The sequence below is a fragment of the Stenella coeruleoalba genome (assembly GCF_951394435.1).
Source record: "Stenella coeruleoalba genome assembly, chromosome: 12".
NCBI lineage: Eukaryota > Metazoa > Chordata > Mammalia > Artiodactyla > Delphinidae > Stenella > Stenella coeruleoalba.
The window spans coordinates 55,938,196-55,960,346 of record NC_137158.1 but is presented as its reverse complement, the minus strand read 5'-3'; the positions used below and the strand labels follow the sequence as shown (position 1 = coordinate 55,960,346).

The 22,151-nt window shown below is 36.8% G+C and overlaps 1 protein-coding gene across 3 annotated transcripts in view; it reads left to right on the top strand.

Moving 5' to 3' along the window:
* The window catches only part of ECHDC1 (ethylmalonyl-CoA decarboxylase 1), a 44,499-nt gene extending 22,498 nt beyond the window's left edge, over positions 1–22,001 (top strand). For all 3 annotated transcript variants that reach the window (XM_079939427.1, XM_079939425.1, XM_079939426.1), the window contains 3 exons: positions 3,532–3,584; positions 8,175–8,255; positions 20,322–22,001. In XM_079939427.1, the coding sequence (XP_079795553.1) occupies positions 3,532–3,584; positions 8,175–8,255; positions 20,322–20,730 (543 nt within the window). In that variant the 3' untranslated portion in view covers positions 20,731–22,001. The remainder of the gene's footprint in view (positions 1–3,531; positions 3,585–8,174; positions 8,256–20,321) is intronic.
* The last annotated feature ends 150 nt before the right edge of the window (positions 22,002–22,151 follow it).

Genomic DNA, 22,151 nt, shown 5'->3' with positions numbered 1-22,151 from the left:
AGATGGTTTCCAGCGTGAGGATTTCTGGGAGGTTGGCAGGACATATTATGGGCTGGCATCTCCTCCCTCATTTTGGCCTCTCTTCCGGCTGGTGGTAGCTTGTCAGTTCTGTTTTCCTTATCAGGACCTCCTGTTGTGAGATAATTCATTCAAGCAATTATTACCCTGCCTGGCCAGGGCAGATGATTTCTGTCAGTGGTTCCCAAAAAGTTCTAGGATAAGATATGTTTACAGGCTGGGCATTTTTCCACTCAGTATACATGTGGTTTAGAGTAAATATGACGTTGATAGTTCCCTTTGGCACTTAGGCTGGGCATTGTGCGTCTCATCTTTGTTAATTCTAGGAGGAGCTGGAGGAGGAGGGTTGGGTCTCAGGGTATCATCCAGATAGGATGGAAGTATCCCCTTCTGCAGCAGCTCTGAAAACCTTTATTAAGTTTAAGTTCCAGGCTCCCAACTTTCATTCATCAGAGTAGGTCTAGATTTTCATTGGTTCCTTTCTTTCAGTTTATTCTATCACAAGTCAGGGTTTCTCTGTCACTGGCTTATTTTCATCCTGTAGCCTAGGAAGAAGCCTGAACATTTAGTCATTGTTGGCTCAATAGCTTTGGGGAATAAATTTAATAAATTAAATATTTCTTCTCCCTAGGTCATGTTGGCTAGTGCAGTGTAATCTCTATGATACATTTAAAGCCAAAGCATACCTTATTATCTGATTGCTATTACTGATATTAATTATAATGATGATAGATAACATTCTTGTTCTGGTACTGTATGTCAGGCACTGTTCTAAGCTCTTCTGTGTTGTAACTTATTTATTACTAATTCCCCTAATGAGATATAGGTACTATTACTAGCACCATTTTACAGGTGAGGAGACCGAGGCACAGAGAGGTTAAGTATCTTGCCAAAATTCAAACTAGCTATTAAGTGGTAGAGCCCAGATTCAAACCTAGGCAGTTTAGCTCTAGAGTCTGTGTTGTTATCTATTATTCCATATTGCTTTTAAACATTTTTAGTGTGACTTTTATCTTTTGAATGAGAAGCATAATAGTACATAGGTTAATACCCGCTTCACTTTTATTTCTACCAATTCTAAATAATTCCATCAGTATTTTAAGTACTCTAAAATCTAGTAATAGAAAATAAGCCTATTAAAATTACTTTGTTGAGATAATTTAACAGGCTTTATAGGACAGATTTTTAATAGAATATAAACTATTCTAGTTTTAAACCTTCTAGCTCTTTGTGCTTGTGTTAATTTTCTCATCACTTTATTGTATAGACTGACCTTCCTGATAAAGGCTTTCAGTTAGGAAATTTGTATCATACTGGTTTTTACCACTCATTGACTGCCTTTGTTTTATGAATCAACATAGTTCTCCATCTTAAATTCATCTGAGTCAGTTAACTTCAGCAAGCACATACTATATGCAGAACATTGTACTACTAGCTTCTGAGGATAAAGAAGGCATTTTGTTAGCCTCAAAGACTTTATTATCTAGGCCTAGCAAATGCCATCTCCCCTTCTCCTCTATAAAACCTTCTCAACTACCCCAACCCAGTTGAAATGAATTGTTTTCCTATTTGCCACTGTTCTCAGCTTGTTCAAGCATTTCTTAAAATACTTATTATACTATACCTTGATGCATGTTGCATTTCTTTATTTCTCACAAGATTTTTGAGGACTGGGAACTGGGACCACATTCTACTGATTATGTTCCCTATCCTTATTTTGTAGAGATGATGTGACTGATAATAAATCCAAATACAGTGTATACAATCTATAAATTCTGTAGTTAAGTTAGAAAAATAAAAATACTGCAGAAACACAAAGGAGAAAACTATTACTGTGGGATTTAGAAACTCCTGATGGAAAAATATTTGATCCAGGCATTCCTTGAAATAGGTAGAGAAAAGGACAGGCTGTTCCAAATAGTGGGAATGATGTAAGCAAAGACACAGGAACAACCGTAACTGCAAGGTGTTAAAAGAATGACAAATAGTTTGTCGTTGCAGAAGTTAAGATGCTTGGATGAGGGGTGCAGTAGTCAATAAAGTTGGTAAAGTAGTTTGGGATTAATCCTTCCCAAGGAATTTAGACTTCATTTTATTGGTGATATGAAATTATCATCCTACAGGGAGGTTTTTCAGGCAGGATGCAAGATATATCACAGAGGAAAAAGAAATTAAATATAGAGAGACCAGTTAGGAATCAAGGCTGTTGGTAATAATCTAAGCATGAGTAACACAAGTCTGAACTAGTGTTGCGGCAGAGAAAATAGAAAAAGAAGGGATTTGCATTGGAAATATTTCAGAGGAAGGATTGAGGGGACATGCTTGTTAACTCATCGAGCATGCGAGAACTGTGAAATGGAAGAGTTAAAGATAATACCAAAATTCTGAGCCTTTTGGACCAGGAAACCTTTCCTATTAACTCAGAACTCACTCTGTGATCTTTTACAGAGTATCTAGGTACATTTTCATCTTTCCAACCATTCTTTAAGTCAAATAGAACAGGTTTTTAAAATTTTCATTCCTTCCTTATGGATGAGAAAACCGAAGTTCATAGTTATGACCTGCTCACGTTTATGTTATTATTATGTGGCAGTGCTAGGATTAAAACCCAGCTTTTTCACAACCAGTTGGTTTTGCCGTGCTGAATTTGAAGTATTAGCAGAATGTGAAATTTCTAGCAGGTTTTGGGACTCTACATGAAAACAGTAGTTGAAGCAATGGGAATGGTTGAGACTTCCAAGGGAAAAATTGTAGATAAAGGAGAGAAAGAGAATCATGGATTGGATCTTTGGTAATAGCATTTAGCTGAATAAAAAGAGAGAAAGAAGAAAACTGGAAAATAACAATCAAAGAAATAGGAAGGGGATCAGGAGTGGAAGATGTTGCTAGAAACTGAGAATATCAAAATGCAGAAACTGGTCAAAGCAAGATGCTATGTATACTACGGAGACACAGAGGAAGATGAGGATAAGGAAAAGCCATTTAATTTAACAATTAGGAGATTATTAGAAACCTTTGAGGAGAATCTTTTGAGAGAAGGCTGAAGACCACATTATACTAGTTGAAGAAAGTATATGAGGGAAAAAAGAAGGGGCAGTGAGTTTACACTACTATTAGGAAACTTGTTTTTTATGTTTATATTCTTAGGGGATCAGAGTTTGGGATAATAGGTGGGTTTGTCTTATGCCTCTTCCCTCCAAATTACCCTGAGTAGAACTCCCCTCTTTTCTGGGGTATATGACTTAGGTGTGAGAGTTACTCTCTCTCTCTCACACCTAAGTCTTTACTAATAGCGCATGCAAAGCTGAGCTCAAGGAACCCTAGAAGATCCACACAGCTAAATACTGCATCATTTGCATTTCAGACAGCTTCAAAGAGTTTTAAATGATAACCTCATTTTATAAAGTTTGGTATATTTTTGGCTTTATTACTTTCTAAATCCTGAAAGTGTTTTTTAATAATTTCTTATATAATACATTTGCATTGTATCTTTGTGCTTATTCTTATTTAAAGGATGGAATGGCCGTATGCATGTTCATGCAAAACACCTTAACAAGATTTATGAGGTAATGTATCTTTGTTTTTAAAATATAATTTCTAATAAACCAAAAATAGCTCTTCATTCTGTGATTTGCAGTAGATAAAAAGCAGTCACTGACTTTCTAACCATATTTATTCTAATGATGAACTATTTGTGCCATCAAGGATTGTCATATAATTAAATGTTACTGAAGGACATACAAGTATGTCTCTTAAAAAATAAGAGATGAGAGATAAAAAGAATTAAAGACATAGCACTTTTCCCTAAAGAGCTGTTATTTAGGTATAATCTGGTTATATTTAGGTATAGACATGGGAAGGTTAAATACTGTTACTAGAGCAGAATAGACACTGGTCAAGAGGTGACACACAAAGATTACCTAATATTCAAAATTAGTAGAATGTATAGTGAAGTGGTCTGTATCCGCAAGGAGATAGAAAAAGAGTTCCCAATTGGAGAAGGCTTTTACAGATTTCTGAGGAAGATGGATTCACTTTGCACCTAGATGAGGAAGAAAAATGAGAAAATTTTGGGCCTGTCATTTTGTATTTGGGGTTACAAAGTGTGAAATGATTGGGCTGATTAGCTTTCTACTTCTATATTCTGAATGTAAACAATTTAAATATAATTATAACTAAGGAAATTCATATTTATTTAGCATACTTGTTTATTGGACATCACTGTATTTTTGGTACTCTTTGTATGTGAGTCTAGAAAGAAAAGTGGAATCAACATTACTGTTTAAAATACCTTCTTCATTGTCTTAGCTCCTATTCACCTACTTCTCCCTATTACATTTGACTTTTTCTTAAATAAATCTTAAAACTTGGGTTTTTTTTTTTTAATAATCCTTTTTAGGGACGTCCCTGGTGGTCCAGTGGTGCAGAGGACGTGGGTTCTATCCCTGGTCAGGGAACTAAGATCCCACATGCTGCAGGGTAACTAAGCCCATGTGCCACAACTACTGAACTCACGCACCTCAACTAGAGAGCCTGCGTGCCGCAAACTACAGAGCCCACGTGCTGTGGAGCCCGTGTGCCACAACTAGAGAGAGAAAAAAACCCACATGCCACAAATAGAAGCCCGTGCCCTGCCAGGAAGAGCCCGCATGCTGCAACGAAAGATCCTGCATGCCTCGACGAAGATCGTGCATGCTGCCAGTAAGACCTGATGCAGCCAAGAAAAAAAAAATCCTTTTTTTTCTTTTTCTTTGCGGTACATGGGCCTCTCACTGTTGTGGCCTCTCCCGTTGCGGAGCATAGGCTCTGGACGCGCAGGCTCAGCGGCCATGGCTCACGGGCCCAGCCGCTCTGCAGCATGTGGGATCTTCCCGGACCGGGGCACGAACCCGTGTCCCCTGCATCGGCAGGCGGACTCTCAACCACTGCGCCACCAGGGAAGCCCAAAAAAATCCTTTTTATTTGGAAGCAGTGTGTGTTAAGAAATTTGCAATTACTTTAGACCTGCACCTTTTCATTTTGGTTAGACCTACAAAAAATTCTGTACTTTCAAAACATTTTAAATTCACCTTTTAAATACACACTTTGCAAAGTGGGTCTTTGCAAACACAAAAGGTTAAGACTTTTTTTTTTTTTTTTTAATGGTACGCAGGCCTCTCACTGTTGTGGCCTCTCCTGTCGCGGAGCACAGGCTCCGGACGCGCAGGCTCAGCGGCCATGACTCACAGCACTAGCCGCTCCGCAGCATGTGGGACCTTCCTGGACCGGGGCACGAACCCGTGTCCCCTGCATTGACAGGCGGACTCTCAACCACTGTGCCACCAGGGAAGCCCAAGACTTATTTTTACTTCAGAACCATTCTTTTATATAGGATCAGTCTCTGGATCATTTTAGTGAGTAATGAAAACATTTTTGATAGGAACCTTCAATAACAGTTCTGGAGCTCAGTCTTCTGTACCACAATTCTTCCTTTTGGATACATTCTTAATTTTCCCATCCATAATTTGATACCAATAAAAATGGACTAAGACAGTATCACATTGAATTATTCCCGATTGCCAGCTGCTGAAAAGTTCCAGGAGCTGTATCCAGGCCTACCTCAGAGATATTGCAGGTTAGGTTCCAGACCACTGCATAAAGCGATATCGAAATAAAGCAAGTCACAAGAAGTTTTTGGTTTCCCAGTGCGTATAAAAGTTATGTTTACACTCTACCATAGTCTATTAAAGTATGCGATAGCATTATGTCTAAAAAAAATGTACATACCTTAATTTAAAAATACTTTATTGCTAAAAAATGCTAACCATCATCTGAGCCTTCAGTGAATCGTAAACTTTTTGCTGGTGGAAGATCTTGTCTCAGTGTTGACGGCGGCTTACTGATCAGGGTGGTGGCTGCTGAGGGCTGGGATGGCTGCGGTAATTTCTTAAAACAAGACACCAGTGAAGTTTCCTGCATCAGTTGACTCTTCCTTTCATGAATGATTTCTCTGTAACATACAGTGCTGTTTGATAGCATTTTACCATAGAGGAACTTCTTTCAAAATTGGAGTCAGTCCTCTCAAACCTTGCCGCTCTTTATCAAATAAGTTTATTTAACATTTTAAATCCTTTGTTGTCATTTCAACAGTCTTCACAACATCTTCACCAGGGTAGATTCCATCTCAAGAAACCACCTTCTTTGCTCATCCATGAGAAGTAACTCCTCATCTGTTAAAGTTTATCATGAGATTGCAGCAACTCAGTCACATTTTCAGGCTTCAGTTCTAGTTCTCTTGCTGTTTCCACCACATCTGCAGTTACTTCCTCCACTGATGTCTTAAACCCCTCAAAGTCATCCAAGAGATTTGGAATCAACTTCCTCAAACTCATGTTAATGTTGATATTTTGACCTCTTCCCATAAATCGCAAATGTTCTTAATGGCATCTAGAATGGTGAATCCTTTCCAGAAGGTTTTCAAGTGACTTTGCCTAGATCCATCAGAGGAATCACTATCTATGGCAGCTATAGCCTTATGAAATGTATTTCTTAAATAATGAGACTTGAAAGTCAAAATTACTGCTAGATCCACAGACTGCAGAATGGATGTTGTGTTAGCAGGCATGAAAACAGCATTAATTTCATTGTACGCTTTCATCAGAGCTCTTGGGTGACCAGGTGCATAGTCAGTGGGTAGTAATAGTTTGGTTTTTATAAATTTATTTATTTATTTTTGGCTGCATTGGGTCTTTGTTGCTGTGTGCGGGCTTTCTATAGTTGCAGTGAGCAGGGGCTACTCTTTGTCGTGGTGCGCTGTCTTATTGCAGTGGCTTCTCTTGTTGCGGAGCACAGGCTCTAGGTGCGCGGGCTTCAGTAGTTGTGGCATGTGGGCTCAGTAGTTGTGGCTTGCGGGCTCTAGAGCGCAGGCTCAGTAGTTGTGGCACACGGGCTTAGTTGCTCTGCGGCATGTAGGATCTACCCGGATCAGGGCTTGAACCCACGCCCCCTGCATTGGCAGGTGGGTTCTTAACCACTGTGCCACCAGGGAAGCCCTGGGCAGTAATAGTTTGAAAGGAATCTTTTTTTTCTGAGCAGTAAATCAGCAGTGGGCTTAAAATATTCACTAAAACATGTTGTAAACAGATGTGCTGTCACCCAGGCTTTGTTGTTCCATTTATAGAGCACAGAGTAGATTGAGCATAATTCTTAAAAGCCCTAAGATTTTCAGAACGGTAAATAAACATTAGCTTCAACTAGTAGCGTCACCAGCTGCATTAGCCCCTGACAAGAGAGTCAGCCTGTCCTTTGAAACTTTGAAGCCAGGCATTGACTTCTCTCTAGCCATGAATGTCTTAGATGGCATCTTCTTCTAATATAAGGTTGTTTTGTCTACGTTGAAAATCTGTTGTTTGGTGTAGCCCGCCTTCATGAATTATCTTAGCTAGATCTTCTGGATAACTTGCTGCAGCTTCTGTATCAGCACTTGCTGTTTTATCTGGCACATTTATGTTACGGAAATGGCTTCTTTCCTGATTTCTCATGAACCAACCTCTGCTAGCATCACACTTTCCTTCTGTATCTGCCTCACCTCTCTCAGTCTTCATAGAATTGAACAGAGTGAGGACCTTGCTCTGGATTAGGCTTTGACTTAAGGAAATGTGGCTGATTTGATCTTCTATCTAGACCAATAAAACTTTCTTCCTATCAGCAGTAAGGTTGTTTTGCTTTCTTATCATTCATATATTCACGGGAGTAGCCCTTTTAATTTCCTTCAAGAACTTTTCCTCTGTATTCACAACTTGGCTAACTGTTAGCCAAAGCCTAATCCAATGCAATAAAGCGAAGCACAATGAAATGAGGAGTGCCTGCATTACACAAAAACATCCATTTATTTGGAAGAAAGTTGATATGTCTATAGTTTAAAAATATATAATGATTTAGGGAGGTATTTTGATAAGCTTACATAGCATTTAGTATGAATTATTTTATCTTCATTATTATACTGTTTTGCTCATGATACATTGGCTAATAGTTCTATACTTTGAGGTGTGATTATTTTTATAAACATAGTTCAGTAATTTTGTTTCTACTGCATCTTAAGTTTTAAAAGTATTTGTAAATTAATATCAAAATTAAAAATATTAACATCCATTTTTCCTTTTTCCTTCAATATACAGACTTCCTTTAATAAGTGTTGCACTAGTTCAAGGTCGGGCCCTGGGTGGAGGAGCAGAGGTTACCACAGCATGTGATTTCAGGTAGGGTAAGAATTGTATGACTCCTTGCACAGGTGTAATTAACATGCTCAAATTCATTTTTTGCCTGAATATCAATATTTTATTTATTCTTAAAGAGGATAATCAGTTAGTGAATATTTTCTTTTTGCCAATCATTCAAGTAGATAATTTTAGTCAGTCTAGTATAACTCCATAAATATTTCATTACTATGCATTTCAAAAAGTTAACAAAAGGATTTGAATAAATCACACCCATATTAGCAAAGTCCCTGGGGAAGGAAACCAAGAAAATATATGAAACTTTAAGATTCCCAAGAATTATACAAGAAAAGTAAAGAACTAAAAAAACCCAGAGAAATAAAGTAAAGAGAATAGAGAAAGAGACTGCTTAAGTCTTCCTCTTACAAATAACAAGAGGTTTTCTGAGAACTATTTCCTATCTTTACTGTGATTTGTAGTAACTTTGTGGAGATTTTGGGCTGATTAGGGAATTCAATTAGAGAAAGTTATTCTGGACCAATTAACCTTTCAATCCTTAGAATTCTTTTTAGTATTGGCTAGCTGTACTTTATAGGAATGACACAATTTTGATAAGGCCTTCTATATTTTGGTTTTGTGTGTATAAAACATAAATGTTCAGTTTAATGACTTGCTACAAAATAGGAGCCTATGTAACCATATTATAGGTCAAGAATTGAAAGATTGGGGCTTCCCTGGTGGCGCAGTGGTTGAGAGTCCGCCTGCCGATGCAGGAGACACGGGTTCGTGCCCCGGTCTGGGAAGATCCCACATGCCGCGGAGCGGCTGGGCCCATGAGCCATGGCCGCTGAGCCTGCGCGTCCAGAGCCTGTACTCTGCAACGGGAGAGGCCACAACAGTGAGAGGCCCGTGTACCGCCAAAAAAAAAAAAAAAAAAAAAAAAAAAGAAAGATTACCGGCACTCCTGAACTCCCATACATGCACCTTCTAAGTCATAGACCCTTCATTTCCATCTATAGGAAACTGTTACCCTGTAATTTATGATAATTACATTCTTACTGTCCTGTATAGTTTTATAAGTTAACTATTCTGTAACCAATATATTCTATTATTTTTTCTTTTTGAACTTAATATAAATGGCATCATATACTAATAGAAATACTATGAGGAAAGATTCAGTAAGCTAATTCATGCAAAGTAGTAACATTTTATTGATATATTAATTTTTCTTTTTAAAGTTTATGACAGGTTTCAATTTGTAAGTTGAAATATATCACTTTGTATTCACATAAGTCGGGATTTTAAAATAGTTTTGGTGTATAAGACAATTTACAAAGATCCCAGTCTCTCTGAAAACTAGTACTTACTAACTGGGGAGGATTCTTGTACACAACGAAAAATGGCGATTTCACATGACAGTGACCCCTGCTGTCATCAGTGCAGATTGCATCAGGAAGCTACATTTCATTCTGTGAGGAGGAAGCAGTTATTGGCTTCATGGACAGTATGAGACTAAATATAAATGCTCTGTGTGTGAAAGGATTAAATGCTTTCTCACTTTACCCTGAAACACAGGTACTTGTGGAATATAACATTTAAATGTATAATTATATAATATATATAAGATATAAAGTATATATTTAAGTATAATTTAATATATTTAAAGAATCCTAAGGTATATGTGAGTATACATTATTACACTTAAAAATTCTCTACATAAAAAAACATTCTTTGCATAAAAGTAAGTGCAAGTTAAAACTTTATAGATGCACTCTGGAGAAAGTGTACCCTCTAACATAGTCTGGTGTTCATCTTTAAGCATTTATTAGACTTTTGCATCATCCTTTATATTCATTCCTGACCTGTGTTTGGGTGTAGTTAGGGTTTAGGCCAAAAGGCAAAATCACAGAAAAAATAGAGATTATTTAGTCCTTTAATACTGCTAATTTACCTTGCTATGTTATTCTCTAAATGAAGGGTCATGTGTTCCTAGAGCCTCATAAAATACTTAGTTTTTTTGATTATGAGTTGTCTGAGGATACTGCCCTCATCAGATATATTCAGTAACATAACCAGATACAGTCACTTTTCCAATGAAGACATATTCATTTGTGGACCAACTACTTGGCATATACAGACCCTCATATTAAATTGCATTCAGTAGAGTCATTCATTAAACATAGTTTAGCACCATGGCTATCTAGGCACTGCCATTTAAGAAACTTTTATGTTTTGGGTTCTTGTTTAGTTTTTCTAGTAATACAGTTTTATTACATTTTATAAAATTTCGGATTCACAACTGTAAAGAAATTAAAAAAAAAAAACTGATCCTTCACAATAGAAGTGTGAAAAGCACTGTCCTAGACTATTCAGCCCTTTTAAATCTTTATACTAAATGCAAGAGTTCTTAAAAGATAAAGGCTAATAGAGAGGGTTGTATAGTGAAGTACATTACTAGCCACAGTTACAAGGTAGTGATAAATCAATACAAATTGCTCTAGCTGATTTTCCCCCCAACTTGATCAGTACCCTGTCAGTTATCTTCTATGACAAATTATATTATAAAAATACCTACTTGTTATTAAAAAAACACCAAAAGCTTTCATAGCATTCTGCTAAAAAGATAAGTTCCTTCCGTAGGTTGGCTCTTTTTAGCTTAACTTTCTTACCTTGGAGAGTTGCCTGGAATTCACTCAACTGACAGAAGAAGAAGAGAAATAATCTTAATATGAATATTCCAAAGAATTGAGCTCATGCACCATTCTAGCATTATCCTACTCGCTGCCCCCAAACCCTTTAAGCACCAGCTGATAATACATGTAATGAATTAATATGTCAGAAACAGGTCTACATGGCATATATAGACCCTCATACTAAATTGCCTTCAATTGAGTCATAATTTTCATTTAAACTTTCTTAGAGAAAATGGCTTTTTAAAAACATTTTCTAAAGCAAAGCATTAACTTATGAATTAAAAAATGACATTCTACAGTGCTCACAATCTCGTCACTCTAACATTATCTTTCCCTTTAGTGACAAAATTGATGAAATAAAAAGCTAGAATTGTATTAAAATCATTTGCTTCAAATTTTTAAATTTGTCTTGATTAATTAAAATATCTAGAATGAAATATAAATTAAGAAAATATTTGAGTATTAGTTTTCTATTGCAGCCGTAACAAATTACCACAAATTTAGTGGCTTATAACAACATCAGTTTATCTCACAGATGTATAGGTTGGAAATCTGGCTGGGCTCAACTGGGTTCTCTAAACCTGGTCACACAAGGCCCAAATCAATATGTTGGCTGGACTGGGCTCTGAGGGATCATCTACTTCCAGGTCCATCCTGGTTACAGCTGGCAGAATTCAGCCCCATGCACTTGTAAGACTGAGGTCCCTGTTTTTCTGTCAGCCTGTCAGCCAGGGGCCAGTCTTTGCTCTTGGAGGATGCCTGCATTCCTTCTCATGTTTTCCATGTGGCCCCCCTTCAGCAGTGGTGGGTTAAGTTCCTTTCGTACTTTGAATCTTTCTCACTTTCCCCTCTGCTGCATCTCTCTGACTCCAGTTGGAGAAAGTTTTCTGCTTTTAAGAGCTCATGTGGTTAGATTAGGCCCACTCAGGTAATCAAGGATAATGCCCCTATTTTGGTGTATATAACCTTAATTACATTTGCACAGTCCCTTTTACTATGTTTACTATGCACAGCTTCCAGGGATTAGGGCCCCGGACATCTTTGTGGGACCATTCTACCTACATCGTATGGGCTTGGCATAGAGAATATTGCCAGATTTTTTGCTTTTATATTCCTATTTGATCACCAATTAAAATTGGTAACTTTGTTACTCTAAGCTACCTTTGTAACTCTTTTTTTTTTTATAAATTTATTTATCTATTTATTTATTTTTGGCTGCCTTGGGTCTTTGTTGCTGCATGCGGGCTTTCTTTTTAGTGGTAGCGAGCTGGGGCTACTCTTCGTTGCAGCGCGCAGGCTTCTCATTGTGGTGGCTTCTCTTCTTGCAGAGCACGGGCTCCAGGCGCGCAGGCTTCAGTAGTTGTGGCACATGGGCTCAGTAGTTGTGGCACTCAGGCTCTAGAGCACAGGCTCAGTAGTTGTGGCACACGGGCCCAGTTGCTCCGCAGCATGTGGGAATCTTCCCGGCCCAGGGCCTGAACCCATGTCCCCTGCATCGGCAGGCGGACTCCCAACCACTGCACCACCAGGGAAGCCCTGTAACTCTTTTTAAACTTTTATTTAGGTACTTTTTAGACAACATTAATAAGAGTTCCTATATACACCAAATTAATAAAGGTTCGTTGATATAAACATTATTTTAAGTGTAACTATAGTATGGTTTCTTAGATTGGTTTCAAGCTCAAGTTTCCAGAATGTATTTTAGGAGGTACTTAGAACACTCATTCCTTGATTCTGCTTTCTGTCTTATTCCATATCATTCAGAAAAAGGGGGTCGGGGTGGGACAAAGGGGAGAGAAAAGAAAATCTCTCAGAACTACCCTAGAAAATAGAAAATGACAAACTCAGACTGCTTGGCTTTTCAGCATCAACTTTTGGCAGTCAAAAGCATGTAAACAGTTTAATTACATGTCTAATATTTAGTTTTTGCTACTTAATTTGGTATAAGAGAGAAACTGGAATTGCATTTTTTGTTTGGAAATATAGTCAGCCCTCTGTATCTGCGGGTTCCAAATTCAAGGATTCAACCAAGGATTGAAAATATTCTGGAAAAACATCCAGAAAGTTTCAAAAAGCAAAACTTCAATTTGCTACGTACTTGCAGCTGTTGACATAGCATTTACATTGTATTAGCTATAAATAATCTAGAGATGACTTAAAGTATATGGGAGGATGTGTGTAGGTTACATAAAAATACTACACTATTTTATATGAAGAAATTGAGCATCTGAGGATTTGATATATGTGGGGAGTCCCAGAACCAATCGTGGAATGAACAGAGAATTTTCCTATAACATATTATCACTTAAATTTACCGATTTTTAACACTTGCTGTTTTGTTTTTCACCTCGTGTGTGTGTGTGTGTGTGTGTATGTATGTTTTATATATATATATAATAATTTTTTTCTGAGAAATTTGAGTAGGTTGCAAACATCTTGCCCTTTTACTCCTTTAAACACACATTACTCACATAAATATATATTATTTTTTAAGAACTAGAGTATTTCCTTATTTAACCACAGCACAGTTGTCAAATGCAGGAAATTTAACATCAGTGCTATACTTTTATCTAACATACTATCCATATTCCAGTTGTGTCGATTCAGCAGTAATACCCAGTATAGCACTCCTGGACTTTTCCTCCACTGCGAGATCATGTACTGCACTTAGTTGTCAGAGTTCTTTACATTCAGAACTGAGATTATTTATTTATTTATTTATTTTTGAGATAATTTATTTTTAAGCCAATAAGTTTGTGTTATAACATCAATAGTAAATAATACAGGTGATGATAGTTTTAAAATGTTTATTGTGCTTTCTGGTTGTAAAAGGATATGTGTGCATGCTGGTGAATATGAATCACCTGGGGATTTTATTAATATGCAGTTCTGATTTCATCTCAGGGGTGAAGCCTGAGGTGATGCTGATGTTGCTGGTCCACAGACCACACATTGAATAACAAGGTTCTAGATTATTTTGAAAACACTTATTTCAAAAATATTTTACATATTGTAAAATATACCTTACTGTACAGTAAAAAAAATTTTTTAATGTACAGTTATAGACTAAAAATTAAAGTTGTTGCCATTCAAAGATAATTAGCATTAGCACTGTGGTGTGCTTTCTTCACATCTTTTTAAAACAGATGTATAACTATTTTTTAAAAATTAGGATCATATGACATATAGTTTACTTGGAAAACATGAATTTAATAAATTTAAAATATTCCATCAGTTTGGATTACTAAAATATCCTCCTTCGGTTGTTCCTAATTTTTCTCTATTATGATTAATGCTGTGATAACTGCCTTATAAATAAGGCTCTGTCCTTTTGGATTATTTCCTTAGAATAAATCCTAGTACTTATTAAGTACTTCAAGTACTTAGTCAAGGGATGTGAAAATGTTTAAGGTGTTTGATATATGGTGCCAAGTTATCCTCCAGAAAAGATTCTGCCAATTTATACAACTACCAGCAGTATATGAGTGTCTGTTTGAGAGCATCCTTTCTTACAATGAGTATTACTCTTTTAAAAGATCTTTTCTAATTTTGATAATCAAAAATTAAATTTTATTTTCATTTGCAATTTTTAAAGGTTTCAGTGAGGCATAAATTTTCACATGTTCATTGATGTGTATCTGTGTGTGTGTGTGTGTGAATTGTCTGCATTTTCTTTTTGCTCTTCTTTGGAGTATCCAAGATTTAGCTGTTTATACACTGGATGAAAAACATTTTTATTCCTCCATCTCCCTAGAGAAATAAGATTCTCACTTATGCAGTTTAGAGCCTGCCTATCTAATTTGTTTTCAATCTCTAACATTGCTTTCATGAATATAAATAACCCTCAGCCAAAGGTATTAGCATTTCCAGCTGCTACCCATTAGTTCAAAGTATATTACAAAGAAAGGGAGCTATAAACAGCCTTGTCCCAAGGGAGCTACTGTAGGTAGCTCTTTTCTTAAAATACTAAATAAGTAAAACACAAAATACACATACACACTTGCACAAATGTGCACGTGCACACACACACCAACCAGCACATCCCAGAGTCATTAGAAAAGAAATTCCCTTTTTTTTTTTTTTCCTGTACGCGGGCCTCTCACTGTTGTGGCCTCTCCCGTTGCGGAGCACAGGCTCCGGACGCGCAGGCTCAGCGGCCATGGCTCACGGGCCCAGCCGCTCCGCGGCATGTGGGATCTTCCCGGACCGGGGCACGAACCCGCGTTCCCTGCATCGGCAGGCGGACTCTCAACCACTGCGCCACCAGGGAAGCCCACAAATTCCATTTTTGCTGCGGCAGTGCCTGTTCTCTAAATATGAGCTGTCCACCTTAGGAAGCAGTCACGCTGCCCACGCATGTTGCTTTGTTTTGTAGTTATCACTATTATGCGGAAAGACTTACTTTAGAGCCTGTGATATCAAGAAAATGCACCTCTGAGCATGCTAGGATTACTGAGTATTAAAATCAGACTATATTCCCAAAACATTTTACTGTCTGTTTCTATCTCACTGTACCACCACACACACACACACACACACACACACACAATATTCACTCATTCAACCACATACTCTCTTAGTCAAGCAGTCTCTTTGCATAAAATACACGGAGCCTCATGAGAACAATCAGCTGAGAGCAGGAAATCAGAACAGTGAGCTATGGGGAAAATCTTTGGAGTCTTTCCTTCTGTTTTCCATAATTTGTCTTACGTTGTGATGGCAGGTAGAAAACATGAGGAAGGAGGTGCCAGGAAAGTACATGCACAAACAAGTGTCTGTGTTCAAAGCATGATTTTAAAGTATTGTTTGTGGTCAGGTATGTTGTTGCTATTATATAATTTTATGTGCCATATTTCCCCATATCACCAGTTTGCTTTGTTGTATTTGGGTCTTCGTTTCTGTGCGAGGGCTTTCTCTAGTTGCGGCGAGCAGGGGCCACTCTTCATCGCGGTGCGCGGGCGTCTCACTGTCGCGGCCTCTCTTGTTGCGGAGCACAGGCTCGAGACGCGCAGGCTCAGTAGTTGTGGCTCACGGGCCTAGTTGCTCCACAGCATTTGGGATCTTCCCAGACCAGGGCTCAAACCCGTGTCCCCTGCATTGGCAGGCAGATTTTCAACCACTGCGCCACCAGGGAAGCCTGGTTCGTTCTTAATACCATGTAAAAGGACCAGCAATTTCTGGCCCTACAGTTTATTTAAATCAATGATTTCAGACTTCAAATTTATATTACATGATTTAATTTTGTAACAGGACTGCCTTCTTTAAAATTTTTAAATATTTCAGCTTTTACTTATATTGTATGATATTCCTTAAGTTAGTCTTAGAGAGATATGTCTATTTTTCTTTTTTTAAATCACCTTGGAATCTTCTGCTTCAGCCATATCTATAACAGAACACAGTATTATTTCTACCTTTATTTGGAAATCAAAAATTGTATATATTTTGTATTCTCCATTAACAGATATTGAGGAAAGGTAGTATATCATTATTTGCTGGGCTTCAGTGCGAGTATAGCTCTTACTTTAGGGACTGAGTGAGTTTAGTCCAGGAAACTTTATGATGTCTTTCTAGCAGAAACACTGCTGTATTTGTAGTGACTTATCTATTAATGTAACCAACTTGATAATAATAAAAGCTAGTACACAGTTTAATATGTACACTGTGAGGCTACAAAATACATACAATTTTTATATTCCAAATAAAAGTATAAATAATACTGTGTTCTATAGATGTGGCTCAGACAGAAAATTTCACACTGATTTTTTTTTAAACATATATAAACACAATTCCTCTAAGATTCTGTTTAAAAGAATTGTGGTGTATATATGTTCTAAGTAACTTTCATATATTAACCATTTAATACTCATGGTAATTCTATGGCATAAGTACTATTGTTATATCTATTTTATAAACAAGCATACTGAGGCCCAGGGATGTTAAGTAATCTACTCTTCCTCATCCTCTTTATACCATGTGTCTTTTTTCTTTGCTGTATTTTATGAGGTGTAAAATGCAGCCGGTCTAGTGGCCAAGCCAGGCAGTCAGTCTGGTTTACATTTATGCACTTCACATCAAAGCTCCTACTCTATCCCAATGCAGTTATTTATGTGTTTCTCTTTGCCACAGAGATCAGTAAAAGTACCTTTCTTTAATAATAAACATTTTTTACTTTTACTAAAAATCTTCCTGTTTTAGTAAAATTTGGTAATTGTTTTAAAATTGTTTTTCTTGAATACATTTGTCCAAAGTCCTGCAACTTATAGCTAACTCATCAGAAAGTAGTAGCACAATGAACAGTCCTTTCAGGTATCAACATTGACTTTGCAACACCTGTCAAAGGTGATACTCTTCCTCAAGTTATGGGTAGTTTTTCCTATAACACTGATGCATCCATACTGTAACACCAGATATATCCATATTTGATTAAATTTCCTCATCTCCCCTCTCCCAAGGTGTCGCAGGAAATTTTCAACTTTGCTAATAATAATGACACTAATAAACAGATGATACTTACAATTCTTTTACTTTTCAAAATAAGAGAGTTTAATATGGTTTTATAAATGAGTCGGGCTATAAGGCTTCAGAATCTTAAGATTCAGGTCTTCCAGTTTTCTACATAGATTAATAGATTATCCCTTGCAATAAATTACATTACATACAGGTAACTGCATCTAAACTCTAGCAGTAATTAGTGTATAATCCTATAAGGCCTATCAGGAAGCAGTTTCTGTTTTTGGATGCATCTTGCTGATATGACGTTTTCTTCATAAATTCTGGTTATCACCATTGAAGATTTTATATTTAACTTTTAGGTTAATAAAGAGTATTGTGGAAGGTTATCATCTGAATGTTCCATATTTCTTTCATTGTTAGACTGAACTACTTTGTGTTCTTTTGTCACTAATACATTTTTTGGTCATATTTTCTAATGTATTGATAATATGTACATCAGTACACAAGTACACCCTAGGCATGACATGTAAAGAATGGATGTCAGAGTTTGATCACAATAGGTATTTTTATAAAGATCACCTCAGGATTTGTTAGAGTTATAAAATATGATTCAAAAAATCATACCTCACCTTATAAAATAAGGCAAAAGGGAAAAACCACACATGGTATAAAGATGGTAATAAACATTCTTCTTTAGAAGCAAATAATTCCAAATATAAATATGCTTACATATATAATAAGTTTTGTTGTCATAAGTTCATCTACATTATCCCAACATCTAGAACTTTAACCAACTTTTATGTTCAGCTGATTTTAAATGAATTTTTCCCTGACATAATCCTTTTCTGTACTGTAGGCATAGATCTGAGCCATCAGTGTCAATTTCAGTATATAATGAGGAACTGTGACACATTTATTTTGTGAAAAGCTTTATAGGATTTTCAGTATTAACAATATTCCTATTTCCAAGTCTATTAGACATTATTGTAATGTCTAGTCTACTTTCTTAACTTTTGACCTTGATTTCTGTTTATTGTAAGACAGTACTCCTCTCACAACTTGGGGCTAGATTCAGATTAAGACACTTGTTCTTTCTTCCCTCCCATTTAAAAATAATTTATTGAAAACTACTATTTTCATGGCTATTTGCTTCTAATAGCAGTTGTCCGTAATAGAGGCAGATTTTCTCTTACAGGAATTCACAGCTGTGAAGAGAAAGTTCTCTTTCCCAGTGGGTTAGTAAATAGGCTTTTGTGAGAATTCTCTACTGGAATATTTCTCTTGATTAAAGGGTCAGAGACTGAAAGTCTATTGTTCTTGGTACTAAAAGAACCAAACCACCTGCAGCTAAGCATTGAACTCTTTGGAAAACCAGAACTATCTTAAAGTCTTCGTTTTTGTAATGAGTAGTTTGAAAGCAATAATTTTTCTTAAAAAATTAAAATTCAGACATGACTTTTGGTCCAAATTAGAGATTTTAACATAGTGGATGCATTGAAGAATGCAGTCCAAATAAAACTCATACGCTGTATTCTCTAAACAGTATAGATTTATGCAGCCTATTAATACTATACACATTTAACTGGCAAATGTGACTGCTGTGCCCACTAATCTCTTTGTGTTTATTCCCTTTTATTGTTCCACTTGATTATTAATCCCCCTACTCATAAAAGTCCCAAGATTTGGGGGAAATGAATCCCTGCTATAGGAAATCACTCAAGTCCAACCCAAGCCACTGTCAACTTTAATGGTATCCCTGCTTCCACTCATCTAGTTAACTATTTTATGTACTGTGAGGTTAAGAGCACACATAATGAAGCTAATTTACTTGGATTTAAAATTCTGGTCCTGCTATAGCTGCATGGCCTTGGGTGTGCTATTTATTTAATCGCTGTTGCCTCTGTTTCCCTCTGTAAAATGAGCATATTACTGTACCTCATATGGTGGTTCTGAGGATTAGTTAACATAAAGTTCCTTAAATAGTTGGTGTGCTATTAAATGCTAAATAGGCTACTCTTACAAAACAAATCAGATACTACTCCTTTGGCCAGCCTCCTCCTAAAGAGCTTCACACTTAAAAAATAAAACCTGACCTCCTTAGTGCCTATAAGCTTACCTGTCTGATTTCATCCCCCATTACTCTCTGTTGGCTCTATTCAAGCTACATTAGCCTGTTCCCCAGAGATACTAAGCAGTTCTACTTCAAGGCCTTTGCACTTGCAATTCCCTCTTCCTGGAATTCCCTCCCAGAATTTTGCATTGCTCACTCACTTGGGTAGCTGCTCAAATATTCAGAGGACTCCATCTAAAATAGCACACACCCAACACACATTGCCTCATTCTCTAGTTCCTTGCCTCATTTTCTTTATAGCATTTATCACCACTGACATTATATTGTCCAGTGTCTTTCCTAACAGGAATGTAAACTCAGCATAAGGATTTTGTTTTGGTCATTCCTGTAGTCCCGCATCTAGCGTTGGTAGTGCTTAGGAAATATTTGTTGGAAGAGTGGATCAATCAATTGAGTTAAAAAGAAACCAAACATTCATTTTTTTTTTCCCCTGAGGACTACTGAGTTTAACTCACTATGCATTTTTTTTCATGGTATGCACCTAACATTCCTTACTCCCATATTTTCACTTTAATCCAGGTTTTCTCAGTAGGCCACCACTCGAGAAAGATACACTTTGGGCTTTTAGAAGTAAACATAAAGATTAGATTCTTATATGCAAAGTAAAAGATAAGCGAGCACAAGAATGTTGACCATGTTTTCAAAGGGAAGTGCTAAATAGTGTGCAATAAATTGAATTCTATACTTAGCCAGATTTTTTGAACATTGTTTTTAATACAACACATCTACCTGTAAAGATCTATGGAGATTTCAGATCAGATATGAATAGGTAGTACTTTGTGACTAAAGCATATATAGTTTCAATTAAGTTTTTTCTTTTTTCTTCTGCAGATTAATGACTACCGAGAGTGAGATCAGATTTGTCCACAAGGAGATGGGTGTAATACCAAGCTGGGGAGGTGCTACCCGGCTAGTTGAAATAATTGGCAGTAGACAAGCCCTCAAAGTGTTAAGTGGGGCCCTTAAGCTGGATTCAAAAAAGGCTTTACAAATAGGAATGGTTGAGGAGGTCTTGCAGTCTTCAGATGAAACCGAATGTCTCAGAGAGGCACAAGAGTGGCTACAGCAGTTTATCAAAGGGCCACCAGAAGTAATTAGAGCTTTGAAAAAATCTGTTTCTTCAAGCAAAGAGCTTTGTTTAGAGGAGGCATTACAGACTGAAAGAGATCTTTTAGGAACAGTTTGGGGTGGACCCGCAAATTTAGAGGCTATTGCTAGGAAAGGAAAGTTTAATAAATAGTTTAAAAAAATATGTACTACAGGTAAAACTCCAATGATTAATACGTATGAAAGTTAAATGATATTAAATATGAATGTCAGAACTACTTTGAAGGCTACTATTAGTATTTCAGTTTTAAACAACTGTTTGAATACCTGAACTCATTGGCCTAGTTTTCAGTCTATTTGGGTACTTACCAAGTAATTCTGAACATCTGACTAAAATATGCGACACTTTCAGCTTAAAAATTATTAGCAATTCCCAAATTCCCATATTAGTTCTTAGGCTATAACCAAAGACCAGTTTTTAAAAGAAAAAACTACACAAAATCTCTTGTGTTATTTTTCATAAAGTCTTTGTCTTGCCTTACCTGGAAATTATTTACAAAAATAGCTTAATGAAACTTAGCAAAAGTGGAGAGGGGTCAGGGACAGGAAAATACGCAAAGGTATGATTAGTCCTCTTCTGCTCCAAGCAGCTGGAGTAAAGAAGTCATGGGTAACAGCCCTTCTTTTAAATAAAGATGCTCCTCACCTCAGCCCTCTACAAATCTGGACCTTATTTATTTGATCTTTTAAATAATTATTAGATTTCTATTTTAAATTATCTACGAAACAATGATAGCCACCATAAAGAAAGTCTACTAACTACAAAATTGGCCAGTTCATTTGTGTGCTCCAGAATTTCCAAACCAATAGTTAAGAAGTACTGTAGTTTACGTAGTAATCAAATTGAACTTTGATCAAAACTGCCAAAGACTGCAGAGACTGAGGAAGCATCCTGTAACATACATTTGCATTTTACATCAGATTTCTATTTTTTTCTGAAAAGTAGCTAGCGTTTCTTCTTTTATAACTAGCTGTCTTTTAAAAGTAAAGTTAATAATGTGCAACTGAAACTTTTATGATCTCAGTAATACAGACTTTAAAAAACATAAGTCAAAGAATTAAGTCCTAATTCTAACCTGTCACAACAAGAGGTAAAAGGATGGACCTAGAGTCTGTCATACAGAGTGAAGTAAGTCAGAAAGAGAAAAAGCAAATACTAACACATTTGTATATGTATGCTAACACATATACATGTAATCTACAAAAAAAAAATGGTTCTGACGAACCTAGGGACAGGGCAGGTATAAAGACGCAGATGTAGAGAATGGACTTGAGGATGCAGTGGGGGAAGGGGAAGCTGGGACGAAGTGAGAGAGTAGCACTGACATATATACACTACCAAATGTAAAATAGACAGCTAGTGGGAAGCTGCTGCATAGCACAGGGAGATCAGCTCAATGCTTTGTGACCACCTAGAGGGGTGGGATAAGGAGGGTGGGAGGGAGGCTTAAGAGGGAGGGGATATGGGGATATATGTATACATATAGCTGATTCACTTTGTTGTACAGCAGAAACTAACAACATTGAAAGCAATTATACTCCAATAAATATGTA